This window comes from Sebastes fasciatus, chromosome 15 (assembly GCF_043250625.1).
Source record: "Sebastes fasciatus isolate fSebFas1 chromosome 15, fSebFas1.pri, whole genome shotgun sequence".
NCBI classification, from domain to species: Eukaryota; Metazoa; Chordata; class Actinopteri; order Perciformes; family Sebastidae; genus Sebastes; species Sebastes fasciatus.
Window position 1 is genome coordinate 28,845,139 of NC_133809.1, and position 15,384 is coordinate 28,860,522.

At 44.9% G+C, this 15,384-nt stretch overlaps 1 protein-coding gene across 1 annotated transcript in view; it reads right to left on the reverse strand.

Moving 5' to 3' along the window:
* gabrb1 (gamma-aminobutyric acid type A receptor subunit beta1) overlaps window positions 1-15,384 on the reverse strand; it is a 54,857-nt gene that overhangs the window by 27,668 nt on the left and 11,805 nt on the right. Inside the window, exon 4 of the mRNA XM_074609772.1 lies at window positions 4,262-4,482. Within this exon, the coding sequence (XP_074465873.1) occupies window positions 4,262-4,482 (221 nt within the window). The remainder of the gene's footprint in view (window positions 1-4,261; window positions 4,483-15,384) is intronic.

The following is a 15,384-nucleotide window of genomic DNA, read 5'->3' on the forward strand; positions in this document are numbered from 1 at the left end:
GGCAAAAATGGCACAAAAGCTCTCTGAACAAGTTTGAAACTCTAATACAGTAACTATTGAAAGTGCCAAGCATTGACATGTCAACAGACAGGCATAACTCAATCATGGTTGACAGTATATTTAGAGGTAAGTTAGGGTTTGCAACTGAGAGAGTGTCAAGGTCAGCATGAGAAATATTGATACGAAGGTCTGTATAAGGGCCAACATGAGGGACAGTATCAGGATCTGCATGTGGAGCTGCATTGAGGCCAGCTTGAGGAACAGTATTGAGGCCAGCTTGAGGAACAGTATTGAGGCCAGTGTGAGGTACAGTATTGAGACCTACTCGGGCACGGTACGGATCAATCGTACCATGAAAACGCCCTTACAGTCATCACAGTGTCTTCCTCTAAATTAAGTGTTGCCATGATAACCATGTTGGTTCTGTTCCTGTTCTTGTCAACTGTAAAAGAGGCCTGCTGCTCAGCCACCTGCCACACCATCACCAAATCCTGTGCATCATGATGGTGCTGACCAATGCAAGCCAAAACCGTCAACACACACGGTTGATGTCAACCAAACATGAATAGCTTACACAGAAATGTAAAGGATGATCAGATGACATAACACGCCAGTGGCAATATGCACGACTTAAATGGTCGGTGACACTATAAACACTGCCACACTGTGACACCCATCGTATACAGCGATGTGAAATGCCCGAATTAGATGCTGATTCACGACAGGCCTTCTGCAGCACCTTATTAAAATGTGCAGCTTTGCCTCAAAGCTAAAAAAAAAAAAATCTCTCTGCTGAAAACTGTGAAGTCATCATTCCTCTCCCTCTGCAACACAAGGATGCCTTTGAACTCAGACGACTGAACTATCGACAGTGACCGGCCCACTTTTTCCACAGTTAACTCCGCACAGCTCACTTCATCATCGCTGTGCTCTGCTGCAGAGGGCACGGCCGTGTGTACACTGCACCAGGAGAAGCTTCGTAAATGATTTACCAGCTGGTTTCTCCCTCAAAGCTCCAGAGGAGACACAGAGTGCTTTCACATCAGGGACCCGGGCCCGCGGAGCCGAGTACACTTGTCCCTAAAGTCTAGTTCGATTAATTAATGTGAACGCTCCGTACCGTACTAAACATGGAAGTGGACCGCTATTTAACGCGAGTAACGTTAGCAATCAGCCAGTAGTTGTGAAAGGTCATCTGTAGGACATCTGTATACATATAAAACTGTTTCATATCTATGCCTGTATCTGCACGCAGCATGCGCGGATCTCATCCTCTGAACTGCACGGCCATGACTGATAAAGCAGGGAGGCAGGCGAGAGGTTCCTTAAAATATAAACAATAGTAGGCGATGAGGTCGGGTGATATTATTTTATTTGGCTTTAATGGTCTACCGCTGAAGAACGAAAGCCAATCAGCTGTTCGGCAGGCAGAGAGAGAGAGACAGGGGGGAAACAAAGTGTAGAGCGGCATATTTTCAGATCAAACTCGGTGAAATCAGAGTTTATTTCAACCAAACCAGAGTTGGTGATTGTTGGAAAGACTAACAACGACGGTTTTGTTGAGTTTTATTTTGTTTCTGTCAAGTTTGAATAAAGTGTTTTACGATGCTCCGCTACATACAGCTGATCTTAACATAGACAAATACACGTGGATGATGACGCAGGTGTACTCGGGTACGGAACTACCTTGCTAATGTGAGCAACACTTGCCCTTCTGATGGAAGCCTGATGTTCTCCATGCTAATCAGCAGCTACTAAATGAACTCTGTAGTGTTTTTGTATGCAAAGATGGCCAAAAGTCCTATTCTAATTAAGAGTTGCTCTATTAGTGCCACACTTTGGAAGAAGCCAATCAGCTTTAAAATGTAAAGTAAACATTTATCATGATCCGGAGTTGTTAGACAGTTCCAATTTTGCAGTGTGACTGGCTGACAAGCACTACAATTAGTGCCTCTTTATCATGATATACTGTAGCACCCCCTACCAAATGGGTGCTGAGGGCACCCTGGGGGTGCCTTGAGGATAGGCCAAAGTTCCTGCAAGATGTGCTCATTGACATTTTTTCGTTGTACATTCCACCGCATAAAATAGGCAACAAAAGGTGCAGTCAGCGATTCTAATCCAATAAACGTTTTGTCATTCAGCACATATCTCCTCATAGTCCGTTAGCTGTCCATTCTACAGGCTCTGGCTCTGTAAATGGGAAACAAACAAGGTTTCTCGGGCCGAGCCAAACAACACTGTTCCAGCCAATCAGCAACAGGGGGCGTTTGTGCTCGTGCACATGGGAACAGGGGAAAGGCCATGGGTGTATAAAGAGAAAGGCAATGGGAGCAAGAGGGATGGTAAATCTGGAGAGGGGTATTTGTTTATTCTTTCTCCAGAATCACTGACTCCACCTTTAACTACAGTACTACTAAAAACTCTGAATATGCAGTTATGTCACAAAAAAGACCTGATAGCTCATATTTGCCTGCTGCGATAGTGAAGCAAGGCACATGTTTCCCAGGTGCACAGCAGTCAGAAATAGCAACTGTCTGAAAGTAATTTCTCACTGTAAATAGATATAAATAAAAATGCTGTTACATTCAAGCTCTCAACAGTCTGAGGTGACCAAACCTGAGACAACCAAAATAACTAACAAGTGGTAAGTGGGTTAATGCACATCTGTCTCACCGGATGTAGACTGTGGGTACAAGTCTGCCATTGGACGCGTATTTCCCCTTCCGCTATCTGCGTGTTACCGTTTTTGCCACGGCACTGTAACTACAACCTGTACTTAGCACCACCCAAGACGATTGTGATTGGTTTAAAGAAATACAAACAAGCCAAAGTGTTTCTCCCCCATTAGCAGAATGATAATGTGTGTAGCTCAATCTTTCTTTAGCACTGACAGAGCGCTGTGGAGATAGGTCTGGCTATGCGAGACAAATGCACATCAAACATTTCCAGCTGCTGCTGCTTTATATTAAAAGTTTTCTATCGGTAAAACCAGTTGGAGGCTTTTATTGTGAAGCAGGTATAGAAAATACAATGTGTTTCACAGTGTTAGTAGAGATTTGTTAGTGGTGCTAGACTTCAAACAAGACTCGGTCAAAACCGAGTATATGTCTGGACCGTATCTGGTCAGTGTGTGAATTTGTGGCTAAATTGTTACACAAATAGTCAGTGGTCATGTCTATAATGTTTTATGAACAGTTTTTTCCACTTATATCTTAATATTTGATTGAAAGAACACTTATAATGAAGCAAATGACATTCAGTAATAGTAAATGGTAACATTTACTAGTCAGTATATTATACATTTTATATAAGGTGAAAAGGTATGAGCATGACATACAGTATGCAAGGTTCAAAGTATTTCAGTTTTTTATTAAAGCATGTGTATCAAAAGCATTCATCATATAAGTGGTGTGTAGCAATATACACATACTTCGCGAAAGTTTATCAGTGTTGAGATTCTCCCGCTGTCATTACTGACGTTGTTGCTGCCGTATTTATTCCTAGATGGAGTTTTAATGGAGCAGCTGCGATGTTAGCATAGCCTGGCATTGATCGATCAGAACTTCATTCAGAAAACAAGCATTTTAAAAGTTGTTTGCTTGTCGTCTTGCGGACAGACCTGACAAAGCATGAATCCATTTTGTTTTTACTAATCAGCATCATTATGTAGTTATTTCGGCACACTTTTAATCCATTTACAACAATGTCGCTGCCGTATTTATGCCTAGATGACGTTATGTTGAGTGTTGATGGAGCAGCTGCATAGCCTGGCACTGATCGATCCGAACTCCGTTCAGTAAACACACATTTTAAAAGTTGTTTGCTTGTCGTGTTGCGGACAGACACGACCCGAGTTAAACAGTGCAGGGGGGGAAAAAAATGAAAAGAGGAAACAAAATTATGGGAAAATAATCAAGCAGCGGAGCAAAGCAACAAGTAGTTTGATGTGCTTGACACCATTTGGGGCCACCAACCGCCTTGTGCAGGCCCCAGCAGCAGGGACCTGGATTCTCCTGGAAAAGCAATAGCATCAATGCCACTACTTCCACTGTTGTCCGTTAAACAACTGCTTACTTCTCTCATCCACCAAATAGCACATAAAATGACATAGCTGCCCTTTTAATAGCCAGAGGTCCCAATTTGGAAATACAGTGGAAATACAAGAAAGAAGCTCAATCTGGGAATCCCAGAGTTAACGGGTTAATAAGTCTCTGCAGTTAAAAAGGACTACAAAGTAAAGAGTGGAAACAGCTCTCACCTGAGACCGTAGAGCACAGTTCCATCCGGGTGCAGTCTGATCATCCGGTTCTTCACCGTCACCCCGTGGACGAAGGACTTTTTGTCGTTAATGAAGTAGGTGTCGGGGACCCACAGCTGGTCTGCCACCCGGTTGTCCAGGGTGAGATTGAGAGGAATGCCCGTGTAGGAGAGGCGCTTGTCTCTCCAGGACTGCTGGAAGTACATGGTGATGGTATAGTCCTGCGGGAATGATAAAGAATGAGGGGGAGGTTAGCACATCATCATGAAACTCCTGTCATAACAGGACAGCGCGACTGTGGATGGCCGTAGCCACGATACTGTGATGGAGAGTTTTCAAAGACACCAAAACGTCTTGTTATCTCTCTGTGCGGGATTAAGAGAGAGATCTGCATCCATTCCTCTCCTTCCCGCTCGTTCCCACTTCCGTGTGAGTCTCATGGTGAGTCTGCAGCGCCATTGAAAGAGACGCCAGCTGACAGCCAATCAGAGATCCTGCTACATCCCATGTGGCTAAGTTGCATTGATTTGCCTCGTTTTAATTGGTGGAGAACCGTGAGGGTCGTGGAAAAGCTAAATGCAGAAGCTAAATGGAGAAGCTAAATGAGTCAGCAAATCCAATAGCTAATACATTTATTAAAAGAAGCAAGGAAAAGATAATGCAAATGGGAGAAGAAGTTGCCCTTTTAAATGCCTGATTAAAACCAGTATTCTTAATTCAATTTGTGAATCTAGTTATTTATTTTCTCTTTTTAAACTGCATTTTCAAATTTGTAAACACATTTATTAATGCCTATTTGACCACATTTGGTTGACATGCGTAGATATGTTGCTGAGTGACCATGGCAAATTTGGTGCCATTTGGCCAATAGGTGGTGCTGTAGCAGCATAATCTAACTATAAAGGAATTTCACAATTGGTCCCAGATGGGCATGCACTCCAAACGGGCACTGCACTAGTACATTTAAATTGGTCTCACGGGCTGGCAGGAACAGCCTATAAATCCATGGCAGATACAAAATCGGCTGTTCAAAGAGCTGGGTGTGTTGACTTGATGTAGGTGTGTTAAGAATATTCCGTCTACAATGTATGATCTTGAATGCTGCAGTGGCAGCATCCTTGGGATACTGAACCCTAAAGTAAGCCCGAAGGCTGTGCCATCGGTGTGTGAGTGTGTGCGATAGTCAGTGTGAGGGAGACGACCAAAGGGAGTAGAGAATATTGTCAGTCAGAGTGCGTGAACCAAGGCCATTTGGATGGATGCGATCAGGGCAGAAAAGGGCTGGATATTTCCAGAAGGGATTAAAATTGTCAATAAAAGCTACGTTTCAGCCTGCACAGGTTAATTCGAGCCTGGAAATTCAGTGTGCGGCTGAAGCAACCCACGGCACGCTTGTGTGTGGGGATGGGTACGCTGATGAAGACCCGTCTACCGTGGACTAAGAGGGAGTCGATGAGTTTGCTAAAATCTAGTTTCAGTAATTCAGAGGACTTGTTGGAAATGTCATTGCAGCCAACATGCACAACAACATCCTTGACAAGTGAGTCAGGATTTCGGGAATCTTTTCCAGGATGGCAGTCACCTTAGCACCTGAAAAGCAAAAAGTTGCTGTCGTTATTCTCCTCACGATCAAGTGATCTCCGATGATGAGCGCGGTTGGAGGGGGAGCGGTCGGAGGAGGAGACTTAACCGATGGAGATGAAGTGAGTGGAGAAGGATGGTCAGAGCGGGGAGGCAGGAGCTTGCCGCTGCGCTAGAGCAGTATGGAGCGGCGAGTTCTGATGCGAGCAGAGTGCTGAGGAATGGCTGGTGGGGGGATCGGAGGACACAATGAGCTGTGGGATGACCGGGGAGATGGAGGAGGAGGACGCTGGAAATCAACAGCCAGAGGATGGAAGTCACGCAGGTCGAGGATGCCGTATTTGTTCTCCACATGAGCCTCACTCTCCTGCCGCCAGCACCGACCAGGAACACGGTCTCCTGATTGGATGGAGTGGAGCTGACCAGGGCTTTAGGCTTAGCACCAAGCCGTATCCAGGAATCCTCAGGGATGGTGGTCAGAGGAGGAGCATCGGCAGCATAACAGTGAGCGGTGACACCAGACTCTGGAGGAGAGGCGGCTTCAGCAGCTACAGTAGCAGTACAGGGAGCAGTGGCATCATGCACTCGGCCACTGGTGTCGGTTTGTGCAGGACCAAAGATGATAATGTCCATGAACTTCTTGGATTTCTGAATCTGGTATAGTGTGGAGGTTCTTCCTTCAAGCTCTGCGGTCTTCTCAGCCAGGCGGGCGCAGCTGACACAGGGAGGTTAGTGGAGCCATAGATAGTAGATATGGTGGCTGATGAGCAGAGATAACAAGGAGACCAGTACAGGGCTTAAAAGTGCATAAAAGCTTAAAAGTTGAGCAACCAGTTATGGGTGGTGGCAGCCGCTGACAAGGAGGTCACAAGCACTCATACGCAGGGGCTCTAACCCAGAGTCCACAGCGTTGAAATAGTTTTAGCAGAAGTGATCCACAGATAGCACATCAATCATCCAAAATACTGACGACAAGTGGACCCGCCGTGGAGATTAGGCGTCAGTTTGCAGATTGTGGCTTATCTTGACCCAGTATCTGCGGTCCCCAATGCGTTAGCACCCAAAGCTAAAAAGCTATAAACAAGCTGATTATTCTAGCCGCAGCAGACTGTCCAGACCAGGAGACGTAAAACTTAAAATGCAAGAGCGTGATGTCTGAAATCACATGCCGAGGGGTGTCTCTCATGAACTGGCAAAGTAAAAAAATATGCAATTTAACATATTAGGCTATATAAAATATCAACCAAATAAAGTGTGTTTGATACTCTGGATAAACTGTTGGTTTGTTTCCAATTGTCTGACTGCTCGTCTTTCTTGCCCTGTTAGACTACAATGTAGACATGTCACCATGATCCCAGAACTCAACAACAATTACTTTGGTAAGTACAATTTCATCATAACTGATAGACCTAGCAGCCATGAACTGTAGTTTTCCTTATTCAAATGTTTGTTAATGTTTTGTGTTCATGATCGACACTGTATTAACATTGTATCAGCCTCAAAAATCCACCTTTAATCCTTGAAGTCCGGCATATTTAACAAATTAAATACACTGTTATTGACTTACATTGTTACGAATAACTGTTACAAAAATGGTGGTTGTGGTTTGGATAGGATTGAGGACAAAAACTAATTGATCATGGTGAAGTAAAAACCGTGTCTGCTAAAATAAGTACTTTGCTAAGGTTAGGGAACCTTCACTGCCATGGTTAAAAGAAGAATTACTTGGTTAAGGCTAGAGAAAGACGGTGGTTATTGACAAAACCGATGTTGACTCTAAGAGACGAGAAGACGAGAAGACACCAGTGGTTTCTCGTATTCAAGTCAGATGCTTTGTTCACCAATCCATCCACCCCGAACCTCTTCCTTGAAAGGTTTTGTGACTCCTGACAGAGAAGAGACAATTCACTTTACTTCTTCTAGTATATTTGTAAAACTTTTTTTTTTTACTTTATTGAATTAGTCATATACAGTACATACATAACCATCCAAAGCATTTGGGAGGAGTGGGCTACTGTGAAGCACCCGGGGAGGAACTTGGTGATCTGTGTTTCGATCAAGGACACCAGGATTGAACCGCCAACCTTGTGATTAACGGACCCATCTATCCAGTAAGCCACAGCTGTGGCTAATGTATGGTACCAACACGTTCTCATCCCAACTCGTCACTTACCATCGTTTTGTCACACCCCTTGGCTTCCCTTTATTTTTGGCATCAAATCCACTACAGTTAGGTTTAGGAACGAACTACATGGTTGGGCTTAAAACTACTACGCTTGTACAATGAAAATGACACTGAAAGTTATGAACCTGGGACATGAACGAACAGCTGATTGTAACATGATGCACGAACAGCAGTCTCCTGGTTGGAAGCCTTGTGTTTGTTGGACCCATTCACAGTCAGATTAGTCTCAATATTAATGAATGCACACAGTAGTTTTCACAAATGTATTTTGGATTTGAATATAAATGACTCTCTCCACTCTCTTTTTCAATGCACACAAAAATAGTGATTGTTGTATAGAAATGTAAAAAAAAATCCACATATAAAAAATAAAGTTCATAAATATATTTCTGATAAATGAATAGAAATTCTCAAAGATATGTATTCAAAAGTATTTGCAATTTTCATCAAAAACATATTTGTATGTTGTTTGATTTATATACTGTACACACTGTTGAACATGTATTTACAAACTGCTTGTCATGTGTGAACTTCACTGCATTTGTTTGTGGGTTTTATGAGATTCCCCTAACGTTGCCCGATCCACAAATTACACACAAATTAATGAATACAGGGAATTACCTGTAGCCAATCAGATGTATCCCTCCTTTTCAGCCTATCACATTATGCATGACTGGACAGCTAACTTTCGTCCAAACATTTGAGTTGTACACCCAGCTAAGTGTTGAAACAATGAAACGTGGACAGATACGTCTGTAAAGATCCCCAAAAGAATTCAAACATAGACATAAAGCAACTGGATTGAAGGTTACAGCCACCATGTTGAAGAGGAGACCACCAGCACCTGATTGGTTACAGATAATTCCCTGTTGAAAAAAATGTATGTAGGCCTATGTATGTTTGCCGTGACAAAGCCTCGGTATTTGACAGGAATGAGAATGGGCTGATGGTACAAACCCAGTATGCACTGGGCTTGACTGACAGGTGATGTTGGGTACTGCAGTACAAAACTCCTCCTGTGCTTGGCTCCAAACGTGGAGACAGAAAAAAGTAAAAACTGGATTTTCAGCAGTTTTAACATGCTGAATTGTGTTTTTGTTTTGCTGATGTGTGATATTTGAGCCTCTGGGAACATGTGTTTCTGACGCTGTCCCTTGCTTTCGGACTACATTTCAACAATAACACTGTACAGTGCTTGGAATGCATTGTATTACAGCACGTTAGGATGGTATCTCTGTCTCTCTCAACCCAACCTGTTGAGGCAGAGACTGGTTCTATTTGAGGTTTCTTACCATTAAAGGGAAGTTTTTTTTCTTGCTGCTGTCGCCCAAATGCTTGCTCACGGGGGAATGTTGGGTCTCTGTAATTTTAGAGTTCTAGACCCATCACGCGTTAACTAGAGATGTGCCGATTGTAAAATTCTGGGCCGATACCAACGTTTAAAATAACAATTTGGCCGATAGCCAATACCGATACCCCCTTATGTGCCAGGGAAACAAAGACATCTTCATTATAAAAATAGTAACTGAGCTGTTTTAAAGTAATTCACAGTTTCATTACACTGTCTTTGAATGAGCACAAAAAAACATAAATTAAATGTTAATGTAAAGTGATTAGAAATATAAGCAGTGTTTCCCACACATAGACTTTACTTGCGGTATGTTTGGCGACATAATTTTTTTTATCCATCCGAAATAAATGACGCCATCAACCAAAAAATAAATGTCTTGACTTGACTTGCTGTCCCGGTGTCCACTTAAAAATCAATTCAAATACCATGACACCATTTTGTCCGATCAACCCATAAAAACCTGGAGGACATTATACAACATCTGAAATCCCCATCTTGCTGCCTTGATAATCTGACAACACACTTTTTTTTTCCAGGAGCGAGAACATAAAATTTTTCAGCTCACAGAACCACTACAGTGTTACATAGGTGAAAGAAGGAAGTCCTTGAAGTTTGTTATATGTGGGAGTTAAAGGACATATCATGATTAAAGATAACTCAGATTCCTTACTAGAGGTCGGGGCAATGCAATCTGGAGTAACTATATCTTTAGATAATATGTTTCAGAGGTTTTTGGGGCCAAGAACAATAACTTCAGTTTTGTCTGTGTTTAATATCAAGCGTTTATGAAAAAGGTCAAACAGGCTGCTAGATAATATCTCCAAAGAAGGACATGGTCGTACATTAAAATCGGAAAAACAGCTGCAGCTAAAATTGGTAACATTATGGTAAATGCACTTAAACAGCTCAGGATACACATTTGTTTACGTCCGCTTTAAAGGTATAATGTGTAACAATTGTCGGGTAATGTTGGTTGCCACTCTTCCTCGGCTCAACAAGCCAAGAGGTAGAGAGAGAGAGCAGCAGTGGTGGAGCGAGCTATAGAGTGAATGAAGAGAGGGAGCACTGAGAACAAAGGATACAAATTAAACGTTATATTCTGATTGTTTCATGCTGGTTACATTCTAAAGTACAACACACAACTAACTCCGCACACCTCCGCACATCCCTGCGGTGAAGGATTTTGAATGCATGCAGCCGAAGGGCACGCTGTCCTCTGCTCGTGTGTGTGTGTGCCTCGGTCAGCAGCGCACCGCAGCCACTGCACACAGCAGAAGAAAAAGAGAGGAGCAGGGGAACTCACAGCATGTATCAAACCCGTTCTCATCAAATACGACCGTCAAATACGGCCGTCAGATATGGCCGCTTTGTATCTTACAGCTCTAAAGGTGGGATGTGGAGACTTGCGCCTCGGTATCAGACGTCAAGGGGCATGACAAAGCTGCAGTATTTGACAACCTGAACAGGCTGCACATCCTGCGCACTGTTATTGGCTGGGGGTTCACGCGGGGGAGACCGTAGCTTTGATCTCCAGGGCCAGAGTCTCTGCTGTGCTCTGCTCTGCTGCCTGCCTGCTTGCCTTCACTCACAGCTCGCTCCACCTCACGTGCATGCGCGCACACTCCACACTGCTGAAGAGTTGGTTTAGCTCTGAGAATATCTAGTGGACGTTTGTGCAGAAATAACTGCTGCAGCTCCTCCAGACCAACAGAGGTTTTCTGTGTCTTGTAAAGTGACGGGGCTCCGCAACGAGAAATGTTATCGTCTCCGACTGGCTGTCGGTGTCTTCCCTGAAGACACCGACCGCGGTCGGAAGGCTGAAGCAGGAAAAGCCAACACTAGGATCAGCAGTGATTCATGGAGAGACCTTCGTCTGGTCAGCTAACATTACTGCCAAGCAGCTGAAATATAGAGTGATATTGTGGTTTTAGCTGACGTGTGTCGCCTCACTGTTTTGACGGATGCTCGCTCACATTCACGTAGCGCGTGCACACTGGCAACAGGACACTGACGGCCAACAGTGTCGCTGTTAAAACCGATTTCTGATTCTTACAGTCCCTTTAATGTGGATGAATATCCATGTGAAAGTACGCCAGTGGTTAAAAGTCCAAGATGGTTGCAGATAGTGCGTGTTTAAAGTTCTTAAAGTCCTCCTAGTTCTCATATGGGTGTCAGCCTTGGTTGTGGAGCCTGATTGCTACCAGCATGAAGGACTGACCCAGGCGCTATGTGTTGTGCCGAGGGGGGATGAGTCTGTGGCTGAAGGTGCTCCTCATCTTGACAAGCTCATCATGGAGGGGGGGTGGGAGGGGTTCTCCAGGATAACGTCCAGCTTCCTCCTCATCCTCCCCTCTGCCACCACCTCCAGATTGTCTAGTTCAGATCCAACTACAGAGCTAGCCTTCCTAACCAGCTTGTTCAGTTTGTTGACATCCCTTGTGTTGGTGTTACCCCTCCAACATGCCACAGCAAAGAAGAGTACACTGGCTACTACAGACTGGTAAAACATCTGCAGCAGCCTGTTGCAGACGTTGAAGGACCTGAGCCTCATCAGGAAGAACAGTTTGCTCTGTCCCTTCCTGTAGAGGGCCTCGGTTTTGTCAGTCCAGTCCAGTTTATTGTTCATTGTTGTTTAGTGTACTCCCAGGAACTTGTAGGTGTCCACCACCTCGACCTCCTCCCTTCGGATGGTGATGGAAGTTGGGGGCCTCTTCTTGCTCCATCAGAAGTCCACCACCAGCTCCTTGGTCTTTCCGATGTTGAGCTGGAGGTGATTGTTGTCACACCACCCTACGAAGTTCTCCACCAGGGCTCTGTACTCCTCCTCATTGTCTCCGTGATGCAGCTGACGATGGAGGAGTCATCGGAGAACTTCTGTAGGTGGCACGTACTGGAGTTGAAGCGGAAGTTGGAGGTGTAGGTGGTGAACAGGAAAGGTGACAGCACAGTTCCTTGGGGGGCGCCGGTGTTGCTCACCAGCACATCTGACAGGCTGACCTGTAGTCTGACATACTGTGGTCTGCTGGTGAGGTAGTCCATAATCCAGGCCACCAGGCCATGGTCTACCTGCATCACTGGCCAATGACACATTTGAGTACACACTGCTAAAAGAATGTGGTCATATGTGGCCCAGATCACCTCTGATTGTGGTCTGAAAGATCCAATCTCAATGCGTCCTCAGTGCGTCTTGAGTGTGTTCACACCTGTACTTAGCGTTCCAGCACCTCCTTCAGCCTCAGAGAGAGGCTGAAGGAGGTGCCTGGCTCTCAGGGCCATGACAAATATGGAGACTCACTGCGGTAATGTTGATTTATTTAACAAAAGAGAATGAAATATTCAGAACAGAGGAACAAAAAGGTACGGTGTGTGTGTGTGTGTCTGTGTGTGTGTGGGTGTGTGTGTGTGTGTGTGTGTGTGTGTGTGTGTGTGTCGTAATGTGTTGCCACCTAAGGCTGCCACATGGCCGGCGATGGTGTCTGAGCGGAAAGAGAATAAGTCATTAAGCCTCAGTTTTATAGCCTGGGAACACCGAGCGCAGATGCACGAGAAAGAACATCTACTTTGGTGTTCTCTTTCCCTTTAATATGCCTGATATCAAAACTAAGGGCCTGCAGGAACAGAGTCCAATGAGAAGTAGAAAACCGGTCTATCAATTCCATCCACCTCCTGTAACAGCACTGCACCTGACTGGCATCCGCCTGGAGCTTAAATGGCTCACCCAGGCGTAGCGGAGCCAGGACAGGAGCAGAGCACAGGAGCGACTTGACATTTTCAAATGTACTTTGTCAATGAAGGGACCACACAAATTTCGCCTTGCCTTTTTAACAAGTCTTTCAGGGGCGCGAACACGGTTGAGAAGTTTCTACAGAGACTACGATAGTAACCTACCAAGCCCAAAAAACGCATCAGCTCCTTTTTGATTGTTGGAGCAGGATAATGTACAACAGCTCTGACTTAAGCATCCAGCAGGCGGGCCTACCCCTGTCGAACGAGGTACGTCACCGTTGTCCTGGCAAACTCACACTTAGCCAGATTGACAGTAAGGCACGCCACAGCCAAGCGTTCGAACAGGGCACGGACGCACTCGACATGATCGTCCCAAGTGCTGCTCAAAAAGACTTGTCCAGATAGTCTGCACAACCTTTAAGAAGCTGAAATGTTGCAGGTGCATTACAAAGTCTCAGTACAGTGTACTCATACAATCCGGAAGGCGTTATATGTGCAGAAATTTCCTGTGCACGATCCAACAGAGGAACAATATACCCTTTCAATGAGTCAAATTTGATAACAAACTTTGACACACCAACTTATACAGTCCTCCATGTGCAGTAAAGGATATGAATCCGGTTTAGTGACTTTATTGACCTTGCAGTAATCTGTACAGAATCTAGACGATTTATCAGATTTATCTACCAGCAAACTTGGTTGATGCCCAACTGGAAGATGACGGTACCGCAATATTATGGGCCAGCATGTACTTGACCGGACTCCATTACATCACGTTTATGTGGTGCATATCCATAGAAATGCTGTTTAATTGGCATGCTATCCCTGACATCAATATCATGCTCCACTAAATGTGTCTGCGATGGTGTGTCATCAAACAGAGATGGATACTCTTTAAATAACGCAGTAAGTTCACTACCTTGGGACTCAGGTAAATGAACAAACAAGCTCTCCAAATTGCGCAATTTCTCCGAGTTTTTTAGCCTACCGCACACAACAGGATTGTCAGGCGCTCTGACATCTACCTCCTCATCTAACCATACAGCAGGAGTGACCGGACCTGAAAACACAGAATTCACAGTGAGTGCTGGACTGACATTTGCACTTTCAGCATTGGAGTCAAGTGTAACAGGAGCACCAGAATAGTGAGGTTTTAACAAATTGACATGATGAAGCCAGGAGGATTCCTCCAATCTTGAGTGGCAATACCGTAATCTTACTCCGAGACCTGCCACTCCACTGTGTACGGGTCTGTGAATTTCACTTGAAGCGCTTGAAATGGGAGTAAGTGCCAAAAACGGATCTCTCAGTCTGAATTGTCAGTGCTCCATACGGCGGTTGTACCGGTTTCTCATTTTTGACTAAGCAACTTCCAAGTTTTCTTGTGCCCTTTCAACAGCTGTATACAAGCGATGTCGAAAACCATTTACGTAGTCAATACGATTTTTAGGCGGATCAACCATCGCGAAGCGCTGCTAAGGGACCGCGCACCGTGTGGCTGAAAACAAGGTTGTTTGTCCTAAACCCAGTGCTCTCTTTCACAACAGCTGACAACATCAACAAGGGAAGACCTTCCTTCCAATATCCCCCCTATCTCCGTGCAGTAGCCGCGCAGCAATGACTTTAGAGATCGATGAAAGCGCTCCAACTGTTTCACCTTCAGTTGCTTCAAAACCTGTGAAAACATGGACTTAAAGTTAGAGCCCTGGTCACTCGGAACCACACGAGGGATGCCAAAATGGAGATAAATTGTGTCAGAGCCTTAACTACTGACCTGGCAGAGATTGAGCACAGCGGATATGCAGCTGGTAGTCTGGCACAGGACAGTCAGCAAGAAGGAGCAACCGGATTTCGAGGGGGTTAACGGCCCCACACAGTCTATGATGAAATGCTTAAAGGGTTTGCTGATAGCTGGAATAGAACAAAGAGGTGCTGATTTGACAAACTGACTTGGCTTACTGGTGAGTTGGCATGTATGGTAAGTTTAAATATAGTCTGAGACCGTGCGCTTTGCCCAAATGACCCAACTCATCATGCTTTCTTCAGCACTGTGTCACGAAACTTTCCAGGCACCACAATCTGAAACACCGGCTCCTGGGTTCTAAGTCATTCCTGTGGTTTATTGCGAACACTGCGGTTGCTACATCACAGTGCATGGTCCCTGCCCACCGGCTAACCTGCTGCACCACCTGGCGGAGTGTGTTTTGATTCCCCGCCCGGGTGTAGCCAGCAGTTTTGTGGCTACAGCCAAGACACTCGACCCCTCCATCTCTGCCTGGC